Below are 22,840 nucleotides of genomic sequence, written 5' to 3'. Positions count from 1 at the left end.
GTTATTTTAGAACCTAGATGGATGTTTACTTCTTAGGTCTAGAAATAACAAGGAAGGGAAAATAGGCATTACCTATCTACCCAAATGAAACTATGATGTTCTAACACCTAGTTTTGTTTGGATAGTGGTAGTTAAGTGGACCTTGACCTCAGATCCTGGGCTACTTGATGGATTTGACATTTTCTTTTACCAAATTTATGCTCAACCTTTGTAAACTCAATATGGTTTTTTTCCCCCATTGAATTTGATCTTTGAGGGTCGTCTTGTTAATGGGTATTTTTATTTACACACACACACACACATATGTGTGTGTGTGTGTGTGTGTGAGAGAGAGAGAGAGAGAGAGAGAGAGAGCTTGTTTTTTGCACATGGAGTGGCCTCCCACTCTACCATCTGGATTTCCTTTCTACTTACAAACTTGATACATAATTAAATTTGGCCTTGATATGTGATTAATGGTGAATTCTTAGGTAAAGGCATTAAACTTTATTTTCTTCTATGTAGTTAAAGGAATGGTGTGTTTATGTTTGAACATAGTGTATAACTAAATACTTAATAAATAATCAATGTTTTATTAAGGTTTCTCGGTGGGCCTTTATAAAATTTTTGAGGTGCTACATTAAAATTTTCCACTCTACCATATACTTCTCCTCCCATTCACTCTAATAAGAAGGCCATTCCCCTTTACAATAGTTGCTTCTCTCCTCTTGTTTCACCTCTCTCCTCTCCTTCGTTCCTATCCTCTTCTATCCCTTTGGACCCCTAAGAGTGTGTGGTGCCTATGCCACCTTGTTGAAGCACATGATACTCAACAATGAGTAATATTTCCCTCTTCCTTAGTAGATCAAATATTTATCCTTATTCAAGAAAATTATAATATGGGAAAGCGCACACATCAAGAGGGTTGGTGGCAAACCAAGGTCACTATGGAGGCTTGGATCCTCAACTTTGACTACTTTCTAAACTTCTAATACCATTGTCAACACCCATGGTTAATGATATTCAAACTTGTGTAGTTTCGAGGCCACCCCTTTACCCTAGCTTCCCATGATGCACGCCCTATTGTACACTCATTCCATCTTGAACAAGTGAACCTTGGAAAATTGGGCTGATTGGTATGATCGATGCATTTGCAATAGCCAAGTAGTCCTTGAAGATCATCTCCTATGTATTGAATCAAACTTGTTACTTCAAACATAAGAGGAGCACTTGTGAAAGGTCCCACTAGATAGAGTCCATAACACTCACGTCGCTCCTTGCTATTGTAGTCGATTTAATGTTTCTCTATTAACATTATTGTGTCCACTACATTAACGAGTTGCAGTGTACTCTAGTGTAGCTTCAATGTGCAAGTTTTTTTTATGGCATGTTGGTGTGATATGCCAAGGATTTTACAAATAGATTGTTGGACCAAAAGTCAAAGGAACAAAGAATTTCGATTAGTGAGTATATATATATATATATGTATGTATGTATGTATGTATGTATGTATGTATGTATGTATGTATGTATGCATGCATGCATGTATGTGTGTATATGTGTGTGTGTGTGTGCGCGTGTGCATATATGTACATATGTATGTGTGTATGTATGTATGTATGTATGTATTGCCTACATTTATAGATATATATAAAGCAAAAAACACTTGTGATGCGACTTGGAACAAAGGTGATTACTTTTTTGGCTGTAATTATTTGAAACTCTTTATATGATTGCTCTTATGCCCTTATCTCTTTTTTCTTTCTTAATTTAATGTGCCCAAACCTTTCCCCCCGCTCACCCCTAACCCAATTTAATCCATTCAATCAAATGCTTTTAGCTTCATTACTTTATTCAATTTAAAGTTTTCATTCGAGTGCTTTTTCTTTATGAAATCAATTATTTGTTCAATTTAATTAATTTAATTGATTCTTATTCTAACTTACCTTTTCCTATATTAATGCAGTTACATATATCTCTACGAATTGTTTTGGAGTAAGTTTTTTCATTTAAACTTTTATAGTACCTCATAAATGTATCTTTTTATCAACTTATTCAGAGGTTGAGATGACCCTTGTGTATCACTTAGCAGTGTAAAAGAACAACCTTGATTGAATAAGGGTGTGGACTTCCCCCCTCGAGATTTTTTCTCATAAGAGGTTTATGTCTTTACCATTGGGTGGGGACTACCCCCCAATACTTATTGGTTCTCACTCATGGGTTGTGCAATACCTCTTTGGTTTCTAGTTTTGTTGTGGGCTCACTACATATACATAATTTTTATGTGAAGCCATTATGTAGAGATTGTCACATAATATTCTTAAAAATATTCTAAAATACCATATGCTTTTTTGCCCTGCTAAGGATTTATGGAGGGATGGAGAAGTTTTTTGCTAATCAGTTTCATTGTTTAGAAATTAGTTCATTTGGTCAAGTTGACCATGTTAATGGCATGTTAATAAGTGGTTAGTGTTAGGATTAGTGATAGTTTATACCATTGTAATGAGTTCTAGGTTTAAGATTTTGAGGGTCCTAAATGATTTTGCCACTAAGTTGTGTAGATTACTTTTTTGGCCTTACATGAGAGGTAGTGAATTATGTTGTCATTTAGCTTCTATGACATTGCCTTTATTAAAAGCATGTGAAATGAGGGTCTCTTGCCAAAATAAGCCATGGTCCCCACTCATATTTAATGGCCTATCCCCTTTGTCATCTTTTTTCTCTCCTCTCTTTTCACTCATCTAACTTCCCCATATTCATTTACCTTTACTTGCATTTTTCTCTTTTCCTTTTGTACACCTTTAGTTTCTCTTTTATATTGAAATTTTATTGTAATATTAACCTGAACTACTTTACATTTTCTCTAAATGGGGACATAGAGACCATTGCATTGCATACATTTGTGCATAATGCACACTATCACTTACACCTACAATAACATTGCAAAAGGCAGGGCCTTAGTTGGATTCCCACCTTGGTTATTTTAGAACACAGATGGATGTTTACTTCTTAGGTCTAGAAATAACAAGGAAGGGAAAATAGGCATTACCTATCTACCCAAATGAAACTATGATGTTCTAACACCTAGTTTTGTTTGGATAGTGGTAGTTAAGTGACCTCAGATCCTAGGCTACTTGATGGATTTGACATTTTCTTTTACCAAATTTATGCTCAACCTTTGTAAACTCAATATGGTTTTTCCCCCCCATTTATTTTGAGCTTTGAGGGTCGTGTTGTTAATGGGTATTTTTAATTACATACACACACACACACACACACACATGCGTGTGTGTGTGTGTGTGAGAGAGAGAGAGAGAGAGAGAGAGAGAGAGAGAGAGAGAGAGAGAGAGAGAGAGAGAGATCTAGAGAGAGCTTGTTGTTTGCACATGGAGTGGCCTCCCACTCTACCATCTGGATTTCCTTTCTACTTACAAACTTGATACATAATTAAATTTGGCCTTGATACGTGATTAATGGTGAATTTTTAGGTAAAGGCATTAAACTTTATTTTCTTCTATGTAGTTAAAGGAATGGTGTGTTCATGTTTGAACATAGTGTATAACTAAATACTAAATAAATAATCAATGTTTTATAATTAAGGTTTCTCGGTGGGCCTTTATAAAATTTTTGAGGTCTTACATTAAAATTTTCCACTCTACCATATACTTCTCCTCCAATTCTCTCTAATAAGAAGGCCATTCCCCTTTACAATAGTTGCTTCTCTCCTCTTGTTTCACCTCCCTCCTCTCCTTCATTCCTATCCTCTTCTATCCCTTTGGACCCCTAAGAGTGTGTGGTGTCTATGCCACCTTGTTGAAGCACATGATACTCAACAATGAGTAATACTTCCCTCTTCCTTAGTAGATCAAATATTTATCCTTATTCAAGAAAATTATAATATGGGAAAGCGCACACATCAAGAGGGTTGGTGGCAAACCAAGGTCACTATGGAGGCTTGGATCCTCAACTTTGACTACTTTCGAAACTTCTAATACCATTGTCAACACCCATGGTTAATGATATTCAAACTTGTGTAGTTTCGAAGCCACCCCTTTACCCTAGCTTCCCATGATGCACGCCCTATTGTACACTCATTCCATCTTGAACAAGTGAACCTTGGAAAATTGGGCTGATTAGTATGACCAATGCATTTGCAATAGCCAAGTAGTCCTTGAAGATCATCTCCTATGTATTGAATCAAACTTGTTACTTCAAACATAAGAGGAGCACTTGTGAAAGGTCCCACTAGATAGAGTCCATAACACTCACCTTGCTCCTTGCTATTGTAGTTGATTTAATGTTTCTCTATTAACATTATTGTGTCCACTACATTAATAGCATGCCATGTCCTAAAAGTTTGTATTAGACAAAACTCTCTCTCTCTCACACACACACACACACACACGCACGTGGCACGCACGTGCACTCACTCATGCATGCACATTGCTCACATGGAGCAACCTCCCACTCTACTTTTTAGAGTTCCTATGTGCTCAGAGACTTAAAGAAAAGGATCTATTAAAATTTGACCTTGATTAATGATAAAGGACGGGTGTGCTCATATTTGAACATAGTATTTAATAATAGATTTAATAAGTAATCAATCTTTTATTAAGGTTTCTTGGCCAGCCTTTATTAAATTTACGAGGTGGTATATTAAAATGTTCCACTCCACCATATAGTTCTACTCCTGTGTCCTTATAAGTAGATTCTTCCCCTTTAAATTAATTGCTCCTCTCATCCATTTTGACCTCTCTTCTCTCCTTTCTTTCTCTCCCCTTCTATCCCTTTGCATCTAGTAGTGTGTGATATTCGTGCCACCTTGTTGAAGCACATGAGACTCAATAATGAGTAATATGTCCCTCTCCCTTAGTAGAATCAACAATGCAATATACCTATTTAAGAATATGGGAAAGGATACGCATCAATAGGGACTAAGATCATCGAGAGGCATGGACCCTCAACTTTGACTAATTCCTATGCCTCTTGTGCCACTGGCAACACCCATGATTAACGATATGCAAGCTTGGGTAAAGGCCGCCCCATACCCTAGCTTCCTAAGGTGCATGCCCTCTTGTGCAAGGTGTTGTTAGATAGCCTAAAACGATTGGTATATGTTGTCTATGACTCCATACTTTTGATGAGAGTAAGCTATGATGGTCTTCGGTGGATAGTAGATCTTGAAGTTTAATCTCCATACCCACCTTAAAACCTTGCTTCCTATCACAAGCTAATCCCCCTTGCCTGTGATGTACTAGTAAGCATGTGTGAAAACTATGCCGATAAATGTGGTGGAGGTGATCGTGGCATTGATGATGACTAACCCTGAAGGAGGCGACGTGATATCGTCGAGCACCCCGAGACTTCTTCTAAAGGAAGAGTAGGGGAAGAGGCCCCCAAATCATTGCCTATGAGGACAGCCTCGTTAAATGCCAACCCCCCCCCTCTGAAAGCTGGTCGAGGCAGCTATGTGGCTATGTTTCTCATTTGCAGCTCTTGAACTTGCTTGAACAAGCATGCGCCTAAACGTGCACGTGCACGCACACACATACGCACACTCATGCAAAGGCATGTAACTTTAGAGAGTATAAGTATCCAACATTCGAAATGCAACGGCTAGGGCAGTGCGGGGTGTGTGAGTGTAGATGTGTTCGATCACGAACGAGGAGTTCCCTGTGCCCATTAAGATAGTGATAGGGACCGGGTGACGGTTGAGTGAAGGTGAGGTTTAAAAAAAAAGAAACATTCGAAATGCAAGAGTTCTTACCGTAACGATCCGGAAATGTCATGATCTCATCGAAAGCTGCGTATAAATCCAGAAGGCAAAGCTCGCATCCGGCAGGATCTGGCTGAATTCGGTGCTGAGACCTCTCAGCGCCGCGTTGTAATTCTGAATTATATCATTCAACGACGTTATGCATCCTCTGTCATCATGCACACTCTCACTACCAACTTGAGAAAACCTTGCGAAGGGTCCACATCCCATAACACCCGAACCGACGATGACAAAATTCGTGGTTGTACAGCAGCTAAGAGCCACAAATAATCGTAAGCCATTAGACATCCTCCTTATTACGAAAACTCTAGGCAACCTCAGGCAGAATTAAAACATTACGCAGAATTGTGACGAACCTGGATAGCCGCGGTCACCTTTTCCACTACAAGAGGCACCATGTTCAGGATTCTCTCCGATGTCCAGCCGCTTGTGAACCAAGCGACAATGCCATTTCCGCCAATCAAAATGAAATAAGAAGCCTGCCTTACAGAGGCTGCACTGGGGTACCTGGTTGTGCCCTGCACACCTGATCGGTGTCTCTATTCCATTAGCGAGTTTCCGCACGACGGAATTGGGGTGTAGGCACGTTAACCTTTTCCCGAAGGAAACATGAGCAAGATATGGTATCGTCGTTTAAGGAAACATAAGAAAGATATTGTATCGTCGTTTAAGGGCGACTTACCTGCTTCAACAAGTTGCAGAAAGGATAGATGCCACTCTAGCTGAACGTCGAGCGTGTATCTGGTGAAAGGAGCAGTTCCCATGGCGGCAGCTGGAGTGTAATTTAGAGCCCAGGCGGCCCCAACCGTATAGTTGACTCCGTTAGAAAAATCCGCGTCGACGGGAGCCCAGTAGGGATTTAAGAAGGGGAGCCCCAGGGATTGCACTGTAAGCACAGCATGCCAGGAGGACGTAAAAGAGCGGCCTACAAAAAAACACGTCACGTGCGATTTTTATAAACGATATTGAACTGGGTGCAGGAAGGAGATTAAATACGTAGGCAGTCGATGATCAAGCGGCCATCGGAGTAGCGATTGGCAGCGCGTCTGAAGTAGGTGATGCCGAAAGGGAGGTTGAGGGGGAATCTGTTGGCAGGGTTGCCGGTTCTCTCGACGTTCCCGGTGTCGGTGAGGGAGTCACCGAAGGCAAAGAAGACGGAAGGGCATTGGTAGGAGGAAGAGCACATGCAATAGAAAAGCCCTGCAGCCCCTGCTCATAGAGCTCTGAGATTCCATGGCCAGATGGAGTAGCACTTTGGACATACAGATTACATCCTGTGTTCTTTTATGGATCTCCTGCACAACAGCGCCAACCCTCCTCATGAACATTCATTACTTCGTTGGTAAAGAGTTTTGAGTGCCGGTTTTTCCTGTAGAAAGTAGTGTGGTCCATAACTTCGTCAGTAGAAAGCAGTCCATCACCTCGACAGTCGAAAGTTATATCGGCACATAGGGTACACCTGTGGTAAAGACAAAGATGTCATCCAAAATGTTTTTTGGAAACAGAGTGTCGCAAGCAAAATATCCTTTTGGAAAGAAAACAAGTGGAAGAATTTAAGAACGAGACCAGCCCTCCTCATTCACTCAAGACACCGTAAGTCCCTACACGAGGCGAACGCTTCCGTCAAACTCACTCGAATGATATTATGAAGTCACAACACACGAGACAAGCCGTCCTCAGCAACTCACACACCTGAGTTCGTAGTACCTACACGAGCTCAACAACTCCATCACTCACTAGAAAGTACTACGGTACTCCCGACTTTCGCTTATGGATCTCCTTCGTTTCATCACGTGTTACTAATAACTTCTTATGGATCTCCTTCACAACACTAGATCAAGCCTCGTGAGTCCTCACTAACTCACCCACTCTTTTTATGGATCTCCTCACTTCTTATAGATCTCCTCACTAACTCCTCACTAGATCTACTCGAGCCCAACCCTTCCATCACTTCATCTAGAGTACTGACTTTTATTCGTGTCACCTTCCTCCCATCTTCCAACCATTAGCTCTCAAGATACACAATATGATTAGTCGGAGAGAGTAATCCACCTCACTTGCTAGTAGCCCTTTCCAAGCTAGCATACATAGGCCTTCCTTCCACACAGCCACTAGACCTCCTGGGCATGGAGCCAAGATGTGTTTAACAACTGTACATCTACCCAGTAGGCGGCCTGGCAAGGTGGGGGGTTCTTTGCAGTTGGGAATGAGGCAATTGCAGGTCGAATTTATGCCAAAGGAATCCGTGCTTGGGAAGACCTCTGGGATGTAGGAGAGCGGGATTGGATGTCCCCAGTGGAAATTGTGGCAAGGTTTAGGCTGTCACAAGAGGAAGGGGTCTTCATGAATGGAATCCTTCACTGGATCCCGAAGTGCTGGCCTACCAACCTCCACCCCTCTACTAGTTCTCTGCCAGAAGAGTGGGAATGGGGGCCTGACACTCCTCTATGCAAACTAACTGCCAAGGTGCTTGACAAACTCCTAGCATACAAGGAAGGTTGGTTTTAGAAGACCAACGATAGGTGCACGGCAAGGCAGATACACTCGGCTTTGGAAGGCCACACCCTATAGTAAAGTCAACTTCTTCTTGTTGAGGATAGCAAGTGGCCATTTTCCTATTGGTGGACACGTACCATGGCTCCACGTGGATGACAAGTGCAAGCTCTGCAAGTCAGCTACGGAGTCCTTCTGGGGTTGCCCATGGGTTCGAAATGTTTGGGGTATACTCCGCGCTCGGTGTGCTTAGGCATTGGGTTTGGAATTCGTTTCCAAGGGAGCAGCTATCTTTGGAGCTGCCCTGGAGCCTGACAAAGCTACCCTATGGGATCTAATTAGATATGCCACTCTCCATAAAATATGGTCAGCTCGGTATGAGGCCTCGATGAATGGCACTGTGGTGCTTTCTATTGCTTGTAAGCAGGTGGTTGTAGATATAGGTGTCCATGTTAGTTGGTTAATGGCTTGTTGGCCAGAGGTAAATTATAGAGTTCGTCTCCAAAACTTGATTGAGATGTCTTTTGGATTGCAGTAAGTAATATAAGAGAAGACCACTTTCAATTTAAAAAAAAATTTACACAATATGATTGCTTTTAAGATAGGAGTAACATGACGATGGGCTAGAGATCCGCTCCGCTAGGTCGCAAGGTGATTTTAAAATGTCTTGAATTGATTTTAAGACCCCCTCCACAGTAGGCACCACTTGCATTGGCTCTACGCTTGGTTTACTCTATGCATGAGTATTTTATCGTGAGCACACATGTAGACACACACACTCTCTCTCTCTCTCTCTCTCTCTCTCTCAGAGACTCCGAGAGAGAGAGAGAGAGAGAGAGAGAGAGAGAGAGGTCTGGTCCCTGCCGGTTGCAGAGTCCATCCCAACGATGGCTTTCAACCTTCGCATTCTAGGACGTGCCCTCCTAGGTGCATAACACTAAGTAAACCAAGCCAACCAGCATTATGTACTAATAGTAGATAGTCATATTGTTCAAAAGTACTAAATAGAACTCCATAAATGGGTGAAATAATAGTTGTGTTAATGGGACTCTGGGAAAAGCGTGAAAAAATCATGCTCAAATATTCGTTTGAACGACGTCTAAGTTTGTTTGGTTTTTTCCTTCTCTCCCTCTTTTCCATATGCATGGGAGTTAAGGGTGAGAACTCAGCCCCGAGGAACTTCATCGGTCTCAGACAGCAGCCAGCTGGCCCCTGTTTGCAGTGGCTGGGGCTTCCCGATGGAGTGGATTAGAGTGCTAGGCCGTTTTTAGCAAAACAAAGAATTCTCAAACTTGGTCAAGTGTCTCTCTCTGAAAGAGACTTCGAGAGGCTCTCTCTCGGAGTCTCCGAGAGAGAGAGAGAGAGAGAGAGAGAGAGAGAGGGGGGGGGCGGGCTCTTCTCCTCCAAGTTGCCATGTGTCCTCATTTTTGCTCCCTAGTGTCCCTGGTTAATAGGTTACTAGTGGGGAACCCACGCGTTGCAGTGGCAAGCAAAAGAGCCCTCAATAATGGTCCATATGCTCGGGGGGGTCACTTAGTGTAATATGTCTATATCACGTGCGTGCAAGGGTTCTTTTCTAAATCCCTATGTAACCTATTTGTAGTATTTCCTGGTATCCCCTCTGTAAATTTTGGGAAATTTTATAAATCCCCTTCTGTAAGTATATTTATTTTCCTAGAGGAATTTTAAAAGTCCTTATGTGAGTCATACACTACTACTTTTGGAGTCCCTTTAGGTAGGATGAGATATTTAAACTGCACGATCTCTACATCACCTCCATTATTTGAATCTACACACAAAAAATTGAGGTACCGACTGCAATAATGGGCAATGCATAAGTTTAAGATGGGTTTGTGTCCTAATGATGCCATAAGGCAAGAGAAACAAAGAATAAAGACATATGTGCAAAAATTAAGAGGAACAAATATCAAACAAGACAAATCATGTGTGCCGTACACCAAGAGCAAAGAATTGTGCAAAGCCACTTGAAACACGTAAAGAGCTCAAGAAATAATCTTTATAAAAATACTACATGAAAGATTGGGAGCTTTTATAAATGCTTTATATCTTTCAATTTTTTACAAAACCATATATATGGGTGTTTTAGCTAAGAGAAGGGATGATAGATTAGCCAATTTTACAAAGCATTCAATGACGATATATAATATTTATTTCTTGCCAAATACAAACATCCACTAAGTCATATCAAACCATGAAGCCATGGTATTAAAACCATAGAGGCTACATTCATACAACATCTTGTTGTACCCGATGCCAAAATAGCATTTTAAAACTTGCTTAATGGCATTCATATAAACAAAAGTACCCAGGCGGTTGCAAATCATCCACTTGTGTGATTCAAGGTCCTGCAAAAAAATAATTTAAAAAATCCATCAAGAGAAATCAAACTAAACTCAGCGCATAGTAATAATCGTAATAAAGCTTTTATCATATTAGAAAGATAACAAAGAAGCCCCTACCAAGTGCGTTTAATGCCCCTTTACAAAGTCATTGAATACATTCCAATCATTCTCATCTAAAGTATACTTATTGCTATTACACTCATAGGTGAGGTTTGCCAATGCAATTACGCTCTCAATATTTATCATGTCAAGGTTTGTAAGGTCATATGTGAAGCATCTTGAACCTTTTGCCTTTTGATACCACCCAAGCTGGACTTCTACTCCAAAAGGTCTATCTGAAAGGTTGAACCCTCTTTTATATTCCACATACCCCCCACCAACCTTTCTCCTCATTTTTTGAACTCGTCCAAGGTACCATATAGCTTGTGTTTTCTTTTTTTGCAAAGATCTTGGATTGCATTTCCTTTTGCTTTTCCTTGTTTTGTGTTCTTCATGAAAGAATACGGCACAATCGGAACCTATTCCAAATAGGTTCTCATTTGATGTAGCAAGAGGTATATCTTCCTTAGAGTAGTATACTCCTTGGCGAACCCTTGTGAGTCTATCTTTAGAGAGTGCGGGATTTCCATTAAGTTGGCTTACCAATGTGGACTTGAAGAGAGTTTTACCATCAATGGTAACAACTGGGCTCACTGCTTCTTGTTCATCTAGGAGAGAATCCACCACATGTCTGATTTCACTTATGGAGGCATCGTTGTCATTATCATCTATTTCTGACACATGATCTGCTTGACATTGGTCTTCTTCTTCAGAATCAGATTCTTGTGAATATGCATCTGCAAATCCATTTGACCAAGGTTCCATCCACCACTTCATATTCTCACCCTTTGGCTTCATATGCAAACTTTCACACCTTTCTTGAGCACTTTTTAGTCCCTTCTTCAATGCTTCGATGATTTTATCATCAGTTGACACACACTCATAGTCCCCTAGATTAGCTTCTCGCATGTTCTCTTTGAGATTCAATTCTCTCCATAAATGTTCTTGCTTTTTATGTGCCCTTGTAAATAGAGGACTATCCTCTTTGCATTCAAAGTGTGCAAGCCTATTCATACTACCTGCACTATGTAGCATATCCATCAAGTCATAAGCGCGTTCTTGTCCCACCATGCTTCCAATCTTACTAAAGAAGATTTCAACTGCATCTGAACCTGTAAGATGTAAAGGACACCTTAGGCCTGGACAAAATTCTCTAAAGTACTTGATCAGTAGGACCACAAAATGGCATGAAACACACTATTCAAAATTTTTGGACTTGTGTAAAGTCCAATTTGAGAAATGGACTAAAAAACAGTCCAAAAATTTTGAATATACTAGTAATGTTGTTTTTTAACTAGATTTGCCAACTCAAAACAAAAGATTTAATGATTTTGAACTAGATTTGCCAACTCAAAACAAAAGATTTAATGATTAAGTACTAAGAACATCAATGCATAACCAAATCTCTTACAAAGGGGGTCTACATAAACATCTTCATAACTTCACAAAAATCTCTTGCAAAGTGGTCTACATAAACATCTTCATAACTTCTTGTGAATTGAGCAACTATCACCTAAGAACATCAATACATGACCAATAATAGATGACCAATTCTCTTACAAAGTGGTCTACATAAACATCTTCATAATCACCTAAGAACATCAATAGATGACCAACAATAGATGACCAATTCTCTTGGAAAGGTGGTGTAAATAAACACCTTTATGTATAAGTGGTGTGCACACACATTTATGACCATTTCTTTTAGAAAGGTGGTGTACATAAAGCCCTTAGAAAGGTAGTGTAGATAAATCCTTTTATGTGTAAGTAGTGTACATATACACCACACTTGGTATTAAAAAACACCGTTAAGTATAAAATGGCCCTCATAAACAATCTTTATACATAATAATGAGAGTAAAGAAATCAAAAAAGTAGTAAACTTTTTATTAGATATTAGCTTTACATAGAAGTTCAAAACTTGTGATTACAAAGCCGTTAGCCAACATGTTACTCAATACCAATGTCCTCAATGCCAGGCCCTTGACTACCAGGGTCCTGACTAATAGGCTGCTCTAAGACTGGAGTCTCAGTAGCAAGGTCCTTACTAGTTTGCTCTTCAGTTCCAAGCACCTGACTAGTAGGCTGCTCTAGAGTCTCATGACCAAGTTCTTGGTAAGTAGGGACCTGGCTACTAGGTTCCTGACTAGTAGGCTACTCTGGAGTCTGTAAGGTCATGGTTGAAGAACCATCTATGCCTCCTGGTAACTCCTCCTGGTCATGCTTTGCCTCGTCCATACCTTCTTTGAGTAAGGCTTCCTTGCTTGATCCACTTGCCTGTCCTTCACCCAAGATCGATCCACTTGCCTGTCCTTCATCCAAGATCAAGGGTGCCTTCCTCACTTTTAATTTTAAGGGAAGTGCTTCCACCTCTTTAGCCTTACCTTTACCTGTGACGTGCTGTACTACTGTAACTTCTTGCTGCCGTGAACCTTCCCGTATGATGAGTGGAACCTCCTTGACTCTAGTTGACAATTGATCACCCTTATTCTTTGTGCGGATTTCTTCTTGCCGTAAGTCATCGGATGCAGAGCTTTCATCCTCATCATCACCTGAGCTAGAATCATCACCCTCAGACTCACTACCCTCTTCTTTGACATTTTCCTCCTCAAAGAAAGTAGTGCAACTGTAATATGTGTCAAAGAACTCAATTTGATGGGGGGTATCAATGACATTTACATTTTTACCTTGGCGTAGCAATTTCTCAGCAGCAAAACCCATTCGATACAATGCTACTTCCCACCCATCATTCAATAAATTCTTTGTCATCTCTAGTATCACATCAGGATCCATCGGCTTTTTGTAATCCACCATTGCTGCATCAAGCTTAACCTTATGGTCCTCAAAGTAATGAAGCTCGAGAGTCCTTAAAGGAGTTTGGATTAGATTACCACCACCCCTCGATAAGAAGCACATCAAGAAAGGCTGCAAGACTTGAATGGCAGTGCCTTCCAAGACAGTCATATGATTACGCAGGACTATACCATGGTATACTTTTGAAAGTAAATACCCAAATGAAGATGTCAAACTCGCATATAGGGCATCCCTTTGTGATTCTGTCACGAACAGGACCAACGTTGATCTTTTCTTATCTGCCATAGGACCTTCAACAATAAACCGCACAAGTTCAACTATCTATGACACTGCAAGGTCTTGCAATTCATTTATGAAAAATACGCATGGCTTCTCCCAAGCATGACCGCTCATTGTTATGAAATGCTCCGTATCAATGCCATTGATGTGTGCAAATTTTGTATCATTCTCTGATAGCAGGATATCATAAGAGAAGCTGAATGAAGAACCATCATCTAAACCACCAATTGCTCTACCTTGGGTACTGGACTGCAAAGCCTTTTTCTTAATGTCCATATATTCTGTCTCAACAACCTTTGGCATTTTAGCTCTTAGATCCTTTGTTGGTGTGGCATCTGCATCCATTGAAGCCAACCACTTTCTAGCCCATGTTTTATCAAGGAGTTGACCTAGGCTAAGTGCTTTCTTCTTATCCACATCAATTGACTTGCCAGCTAACTCATCATCAGATTTCAATAAAAATAATAGTGCCGAGAGAGCAGCCTCACTTTGAATCATTCGGGTGACCACTTCATCTAAGTTGCTATGCTTGCTCTTCTTTCCAAAGAAGCAGTCACCACTTAGGATCTTCTTGCATACTTCTTCTGTTATTGCATCTGGAACAAACCTTAAAGCTCTCCACCAAACAATAGACATCGGTTTCTTTATTTCTTTCCTCTGAGTTGCAATGTGCTCTGGTGCCTCAAAGGATATCTTTCCTATTTCATATGCTTGGCAAACATCCACGATGCTCTGAAACACTGAGTCCTCACGGAAGACAATGCAGGTAACATCCTTGTATCTTGCAACGGCGGTGTTCAAATCCTTTGCCTCAACCTTATTACCTGGTATGCCTTGCGTATTGCTTACAACACCTTTCAAGCATCTATAGAACCGAGTCCTCTTTGCCATGTACTCCGATGTAGGTCTCCTGCCCTTCACTGTTTGTGGCTTTCCACAGCCCATCCATAACTCCCTTGCCTTTATCAAGATCTCAGAAAGAGAAGAGCTTTTTTTCAACCTAAATGGAGCAGAATTCAGCCTCTCTGATTCTAGAATGTACTTCGAGTCATCATTAAATATGCATATATGACAAATGACCCGTTGAAACTTTTCCATCCACTCAATCTGTGGCAAGTTTCCTTTTCTTCCCTCATCAAGGGCGATCCTGCAAGCCTCACAAAAGTGTTGCCCATCAATGGGCTCAAACCTGCATCTTTCTAAGAATCTATTCTTTGCCAGCATGTATCTCTTCTCGATGTCACTCCCATATCGGCTTTGATACAAAGCCTCTCCACGAACAAAGTCACTCCTTCTAAAGTTCTCAAAAGCATCAAGAAAGTCCACGCGCTTTTGAAATGTGACATCAGGCAATGTAGGATCATCTTCTTGAAGTCTCTTAAACGCCATAGGACGAAGAGTGATATTAGTGGCAACGGGAGTTCTTGTTTTCCTTGTATCTTCATACAATTTGCGTGCAAATATCTTATCGAGCTTTCTTTGATTTGTGAACAATGAAGCTCGATCAATAAGCATTGTGGCCACGCTGAATTGTGAAAATCCCCAAATGTATCCCTCATCCTCTGGAGGATGTAAGTCCGCCACACTTATAGAAAAGTCTTCGAGACTTGTATCTTCTTCTTGCTGATCTTTCTCTTCATCGCTATCCAATTTTTCGCCTGGTTTTAAATAGCCTGCACTTGAGCGATCTCCACGTGGAGTAGGAGTTATTTTTGCTCTCTTTCTGGGAATAGCTATAGCACTTGAGTCTACTTCACGATCACTCCTTCTTGTTCCTGTAGTTGCAACAGTCGATGGCGTAGGTACAGTTGGAGATACTGTAGTTACACTTGTTGGAGTTATCGGAGTTACCGCCACAGATATTGACGGTACTTGAGGGTTGTATGTTATAGATGGCATAATTAGTGCTCCTGAAGGTTCAACACCACCACTTGGAAATGCATCCCACATTTTCTTCAATGCTTCTAAGGCATTAAGTAATTCTTGGGATCCCTCAATTGAAACTGGTAACGGCTTCAAGAAGTGCTTCGGAGTAACTCGTAACTTGTAAACCACCTCGTCATTCTTTCCTTGGCACACAATTTCTATCAAATTGTTTTCTTTAATATTGATGTTTGATACCATGCCACCATTTCTTACTGCCTCTGCAGAATATTTCGGGCTTGATATGTTCTCTGAAGTGATCACCAAAAAATACTTTGATTTCCGCTCCATAAAATACCAAGCATGTTCAAGGTATTTGAAAGACACCTTGGAAACAAAACTGGAAGCCATGAAAGCTATAGTTTTCTGAAAAACAATCAAAAATAAAAAATGAGAAATACAATGATTTTCAAACTCAAAATATTAAATAAATTTTTAATTAAATATTCTTTTAAGTTTTATTTATTTTTAATTTTTAAAATAAAATATTTTTTTTAAATTATTTTATTTTAATTAGTTAGTTTATTTTTATATTTAAAATTTAATTTAATTTTTTGATTGTTTTAAAGTTTTATTTATTTTAACTTTTTTAATTTTGACGGGACAGGACGTAGGAAAGTGCGGGGAAGGGGGAGCGGGAGGGGAAGGGACGGGATGACGACGGGGACGAGGAGGGGTGTGGGACAAGGGAGAGACGGAGGGGGCTCGGGCGGGGAGGGGGAGGCGGAAGGGCATTGCGATGTCACCTTGCGATGTCCCCCTCCCCGCCCCTCGCCCGTCCCCTTGCCCTCCCACGCCCACCTCTTCCCTCCGCCCGCCCCCTTCCCTCCCCATGCAACCCCTTCCCTTCCCCTTGCCCCTCCCCTTGCCCTCGCCCCGCACCTGTTGCGCACGCAACAGGTGTCCTCTCCCTCGCCCGCCCCCTTGCCCTCCCCGCCTCTCGCCCGCCTCACGCCCCCCTTCCATCCGCCCACCCCCTTGCTCTCCCCACGCCCTCCCTTCCCTTCCCCTTGTCCCCTGTTGCGCACGCAACAGGTGAGGGGGTGATGCTCCCTCTCCGCCCCCCTCGCCCCCTCCCCTTCCCCCTCCCCTTGCCCGCCGCCCGCCCCCTCGCCCTCCTCCCCTTTCCCCCTCCTCCCTCGCCCTCGCTCGCTTGCTTGTCCCCCCTCCCCTTCCCCCTCCCCTCGCCCTCGCCCGCCCGCCCTCCCCCCTCCCCCTTGCCCCTCCCCCCACGCCCTCCGCCCGCCCCCCCTCCTCCCGCCCCCCACGCCCTCCCCTCGCCCCCCCTCCCCCTTCTCCTCCCCCACGCCCCCCCTTCCCTTGCCCCTCCCCTTCCCTCACCACATGCACACGTGTGGTGAGGGAAGGGAAGGGGCAAGGGAAGGGGGGAGCGGGGGGGCGGAGCGGGCGGAGGGAAGGGGAGGGGGGTGAGGGCGAGGGAAGGGGGACCTGTTGCGTGCGCAATAGGTGGGGGGCATCGATGCCCCTCCCCCGTGCGCAACAGGTGGGCTGGGAGGGGCATCGATGCCCCCCTCGCCCCCCCTCCCCTTCCCGCGCTCCCCCCACACCCCCCCCTCCCTCCACCCCCCAGCCCCCCTCCAGGCGCGCCCGCCCCCCCTTCCCCTCCGCCCTCCCCACGCCCCCCACGCCCCCCTCCCGATGCGTGCGCCCCCCCCATCCCCTCCGCCCTCCCCCCGTATCGACGGAAGGGGGCGGGTGCGGGGCGGGGGGCGTGGGGAGGGCGGGGGGGAGGGCGGGGGTTGGGAGGGCGGAGGGGAGGGAAGGGGGGGCGGAGGGGAGGGCGGGTGGAGGGAAGGGGAGGGACGGCGAGGGCGCCCCCCCCACCTGTTGCGCACGCAACAGGTGGGGGGGGCGCCCTCGCCGTCCCTCCCCTTCCCCCACACCCTCCCCCCCCTTCCTCCGGCCCCCCCAGCCCCCCCTCCCGGCGCGCCCGCCCCCCCTCCCCTCCGCCCTCCCCACGCCCCCCCACGCCCCCCTCCCGGCCGCCGGCCCCCCCCTCCCCTCCGCCCTCCCCCGCCCCCTCCCGGCGCGCTCGCCCCCCCACGCGCCCGCCCCCTTCCCCTCGAGGGGGAAGGGGGCGGGCGCGCGGGGGGGGGGGGGGCGTGGGGACGGCGGGAGGGGAGGGGGGGGTTGGGGGGGCAGAGGGGAGGGAAGGGGAAGGCGGAGGGGAGGGCGGGAGGGATGGGCGGAGGGGAGGGAAGGGGGGGGCGGGCGAGGGAAGCCCCCCCACTTGTTGCGCACGCAACAGGTGGGGGGGGGGCGCCCTCGCCCCCCCTCCCCTTCCCCCACCACCCCCCCCTTCCCTCCGCCCCCCCGCAGCCCCCCCTCCCCGGCGCGCCCGCCCCCCCCCTCCGCCCTCGCCACGCCCCCCGCCCTCCAGCCCCCCCTCCCGGCGCGCCCGCCCCCCTCCCCTCCCGCCCTCCCACGCCCCCCCCGCGCGCCCGCCCCTTCCGTAGATCCCCATGCCCCCCCCGCGCGCCCACCCCCTTCCGTCTTACGGAAGGGGCGGGCGCGCGGGGGGGGTGTGGGGAGGGCGGGAGGGGAGGGGGGGTTGACGGAAGGGGGCGGGCACGCGGGGGGGGCCGTGGGGAGGGCGGGAGGGGAGGGGGGGTTGGGGGGGCGGAGGGGAGGGAAGGTGGAGGCGGAGGGTAGGGCGGGAGGGAGGGGCGAAGGGGAGGGAAGGGGGAGGGCGGGAAGGCGGAGGCGCAGGGGAGGGCGGGAGGGAGGGAGGGGCGGAGGGGAGGGCGAAGGGAAGGGGGGGGCAGAGGGGTCAACGACAGGGGGGGGCGGCGGGAGGGCGGGAGGGAGGGGGGGTGGGAAGGGCGGAGGGGAGGGAGGGGGGGCGGAGGGGGCGGCGGGGGCAGGGACGACAGGGAGAGGGAGGTTGGAGGGAGGGGGGCGGAGGGAAGGGAGGAGGGCGGCAGGGGGAAGGGAAGGAAGGGGACGGAAGGAGGGAAGGAGGAGGGAGAGGCAAGGGGAGGGGAAGGGGCCTTGGGGAGGGAGGAGAGGAGAAGGGGAAGGGAAGGGAGGGGAGAAGCGGGAGGAGAGGGGAAGGGACGGGAAGGGGAGGGAAGAGAGGAAGTTGGAGAAGAGGGAGGGAGGGAGTACCTGAGTGGAGAGGTGGTGGAGCTCCAGGAGAGAGTTGTGAGAGAGAATAAGAGAGTTGTGAGACAGAATGAGGAGAAGTAGAGTTTTATAGGAAATGGATAGCTTTTAGGTCAAGTCAGCTTTTTTTAGTTTTTAAGGTTTTTTTAGTTCTTTTAGGTTCACTATAAGTAGAACATTCTTCATTCTCTCTTTCATTCAAAGATCATTCGTTTACACTCCACGCTTCTCTCCTCTCATCAACCTGTTGCAGGATTCGCAAAAATTTTCAAAATGTTGCAAGAGGTGAGTTCATTTCTAACCTATTGCGTACGCAAGAACTTCTAAGAATCAAGTTTTTATAAATTTGAATTTTTTTTCAAATCCGATCTTTTTCTCAAAAACTTGTGTGTACGCAACAACTTAAAAAACCATTTTAGCATTAAATCTTTTTTTTCATAAATTTTCCTCTTTAACTCAAACTCTCACAACCCCTCCCTACCTATTGCGTACGCAACAACTTCAAAACAAAATTTAATCATAAATCTCTCAAAAAAACTCATCAACCAAAAAAAAAAATCTATTACAAATTTCTCTCTCAACATCAAAGCCACTCAAACCTCCCTACCTATTGCGTACGCAACAACTCCAAAACAAAATTCAATCATAAATCTCTCCAAAAAACTCCTTTAAAAAAAAAAAAAATCTATAACACATTTCTCTCTCAACCTCAAAAGCACTCAAACCTCCCTACCTATTGCGTACGCAACAACTTCAAAACAAAATTTTATCACAAATCCTCCAAAAAACTCTTCTCACTACACTTTATTACAAATATCTCTATCAACCTCAAAACCACTCAAATGTCCTACCTATTGCGTACGCAACAACTTCAAAACAAAATTCAATCATAAATCTTTTCAAAAAACTCTTCTCACTACACTTTATTAATATAAGAAATCCATTTATAATATTTTTACCCCATAATATAATAAATTTTTATTAACTAATGTTAAAATATAATTTTGCTAAAAATATATATTATTAATCTATAAATTAATATAAATATTATATAATTATTATATAAATAAATATATAAATACATTAATTTAAGAAAAAAATTGAAAGGAGATCTTCTAGCATATGTGCTTTATATAATACTTAGTCTTAAAACAATGAAGAATTAGTGAATATATTGCTCTTCTATACATTATTAACTTAAAAACTAATATAAATATAAATTAATTATTATATAAATTTAAATAAATATATAAATAATTAATATTATACATTAATAACATTTAAATTTATGTAGATTATATACTAATAATCTTTCAATTTTAAAAAGTAGTCAATAAAAGAATTAAATTAATTTTAAAATTTAGAAAATATTAAAATTTACACACTTACTTTTAGCATGTATGCTTTTATTCCATGTGTATAATACTTGTTAGTTAGTCAAAAAATGAAAAATTAGATAATGTATTTGTAAGGTAGGTATTTAAAACCATAGAATCTAGAAGACTACACTATCATTGCATCCATATCATTTTTTTACTTTAGTAACCATCAGATATCCATGATTCCATGTGTATAATACTTGTTAGTTAGTCGAAAGAATGAAAAATTAGATAATGTATTTGTAAGGTAGGTATTTAAAACCATAGAATCTAGAAGACTACAGTATCATTGCATCCATATCATTTTTTTTACTTTAGCAAGCACCAGATATCCATGGTATCCATGATACGGAATACATATTTCTTAGAATGTCCATGATATGGAATATATATTTCTTCGAATATTTCTTATCAAATACTTTTTCATTTCTTCTCATACACCCCTTCTTCCTAATCAGTGTGCATACATCACTTCTTCGAATCGGTGTGCTTTTAGCCTATGTACTTGTTCCTAATCAGTAGGATACTTTGAGTAGGTAGGCTTGTAACTACTTAAAGTAAAGCCTTTGCAAAGGATCGTACCTTTTGATACACCATGCAGCATGAATGTAAAAAAATATGAATCGGTGTGCTTTTAGCCTATGTGCTTGTCCCTAATCAGTAGGATACTTTGACTAGGTAGACTTATACTTACTTAAAGTAAAGCCTTTGCAATGTATCATACCTATAAACAAAACGCTTTGGAAAGCATATAACATATAGTCTATATATATCTAAACTAAATACTTTAGAATGCATATTTTATATAGTCTATATATCTTAAATCTTACACCCTAAATCTTAAATCCTAAAGTTTTGTAAATCTTAGGTTATATAATCTAAGCTCTTAAATTTATATAATAGTTATAATCCCTAAACCTTAAATCCTAATCCCTATAACTTAAATTCTAAAACCTAATTTTCAATTCTAAACCCTAGATTCTACACTCTAAGCTCATGATCTTATATACTAAACCTTAAAACCTAAATCCTAAACCCTAAAACAATAATCATAAACCCTAAAAGCTAAACCCTAAACCCTAAAAATATAATCACAAACACTAAACCCTAAACACTAAATCTTAAATCCTAAGCCCTAAATCCTTAACCCTAAATACTAAACCCTAAACCCTAACCCTAAAATACAATCAAAATTTTATGATTTTTCTCGATTTGTGCAACATGTTAGATATACCCCCAACCTGTTGCTCAAGCAACAGGTTGGGGGGTATATCCAACATGTTGCACAAATCAAGAATATCCAACATGTTGGGGGGTATATCCAACATGTTGGGGGGTATATCCAACATGTTGCACAAACAGGTTGGGGATATACCCCCCAACCTGTTGCTTGAGCAACAGGTTGCGGGGATATTCTTGATTTGTGCAACATGTTGGATATACCCCCCAACCTGTTGCTTGAGCAACAGGTTGCGGGTATATCCCCCAACCTGTTGCTCAAGCAACAGGTTGAGGAGTATATTATACCCCCAACCTGTTGCTCAAGCAATAGGTTGAGGAGTATATTAAACATGTTGCACAAATCGAGAATTTTCTTGATTTGTGCAATCAAGAACAGGTTGGGGGTATATCCAATCTGTTGCACAAATCAAGAAAATTCTCGATTTGTGCAACATGTTGAATATACTCCTCAACCTGTTGCTCAAGCAACAGGTTGGGGGTATATCCAACCTGTTGCACAAATCAAGAAAATTCTCGATTTGTGCAACATGTTGGAGTATATCCAACCTGTTGCACAAATCCCCCAACCTGTTGCTCAAGCAACAGGTTGGGGGGTATATCCGACCTGTTGCACACATCAAGAAAATTCTCGATTTGTGCAACATGTTGGAGTTGATTTGTGCAACAGGTTGGATATACCGAGATATATCTAACAACAGGCCTCCAGGTTGGGGGGTATATGCAACCTGTTGCACAAATCGAGAATTTTCTTGATTTGTGTAACAAATTGGATATACCACCCAACCTGTTGCTTGAGCAATAGGTTGGGGGATATATCCAACAACAGGCCTCCAACCTGTTGCTTGGGGGATATATCCAATTGTTGAACTTGTTGCTTGGGGGATATATCCAACTACTGCTCAACCTTGCACAAATCAAGATTTTTCAGTTGTAGGTTGGATATATTTCCTAATTGTATATCAAATTGTTGCACAAACAAGAAAAATTCTTGATTTGTGCAATAAGTTGGATATATCCCCCAACCTCTTGCTTGATATATCCAACTGGTTGCTCAAGCAACAAGTTGGGGGATATATCCAACCTATTGCACAAATTAAAAAAATTCATTAAATTTTGGTTGTATTTTAGAGTTAGGTATAAGATTTAAGATTTAGGGTTTAGGATTTAAGATTTAGGGTTTAGGATTTAGAGTTTAGGGTTTAGGATTTATTGTTTAGGAGTTTAGGATTTAGGGTTTAAGAATTAAATGTTTAAAGTTTAGGATTTACGGTGGTTAAGATGTTTTGGTATTAATTAATATTTAAAGTTTAGGATGTAGGGTTTAGGTTAATGCCTTCTCTGCTAGTTTTGATATAGAAGTTATTAAG

General features: G+C 43.0%; 1 protein-coding gene across 1 annotated transcript; it reads right to left on the bottom strand.

The window, feature by feature from the left end:
• Window positions 1-6,090: 6,090 nt before the first annotated feature.
• Window positions 6,091-6,941, bottom strand: LOC147899189 (GDSL esterase/lipase At1g28570-like). The gene is made up of 3 exons (XM_087377657.1): window positions 6,752-6,941; window positions 6,438-6,641; window positions 6,091-6,281 (listed from the first exon to the last, which is right to left on the bottom strand). The coding sequence occupies exons 1-3, from the start codon at window positions 6,939-6,941 to the stop codon at window positions 6,091-6,093; spliced, it is 585 nt and encodes a 194-aa protein (XP_087233783.1).
• Window positions 6,942-22,840: the final 15,899 nt, after the last annotated feature.

Source organism: Dipteris shenzhenensis, chromosome 8 (genome assembly GCF_047967505.1).
Source record: "Dipteris shenzhenensis isolate YYH24624 ecotype China chromosome 8, Dip_SZ_1.0, whole genome shotgun sequence".
NCBI lineage: Eukaryota > Viridiplantae > Streptophyta > Polypodiopsida > Gleicheniales > Dipteridaceae > Dipteris > Dipteris shenzhenensis.
Note: the sequence above shows the minus strand (reverse complement) of the source record. Positions and strands in the feature narration are given on the sequence as shown.

Coding starts and splice junctions, on each gene's coding strand:
- LOC147899189 (XM_087377657.1), bottom strand. CDS start 6,941: ATGTGCTCTTCCTCCTACCAATGCCCTTCCGTCTTCTTTGCCTTCGGT. Junction 6,642..6,751: donor CTTGATCATCGACTGCCTAC/GTATTTAATCTC, acceptor CTGTGCTTACAG/TGCAATCCCTGGGGCTCCCC. Junction 6,282..6,437: donor TCTGCAACTTGTTGAAGCAG/GTAAGTCGCCCT, acceptor GACACCGATCAG/GTGTGCAGGGCACAACCAGG.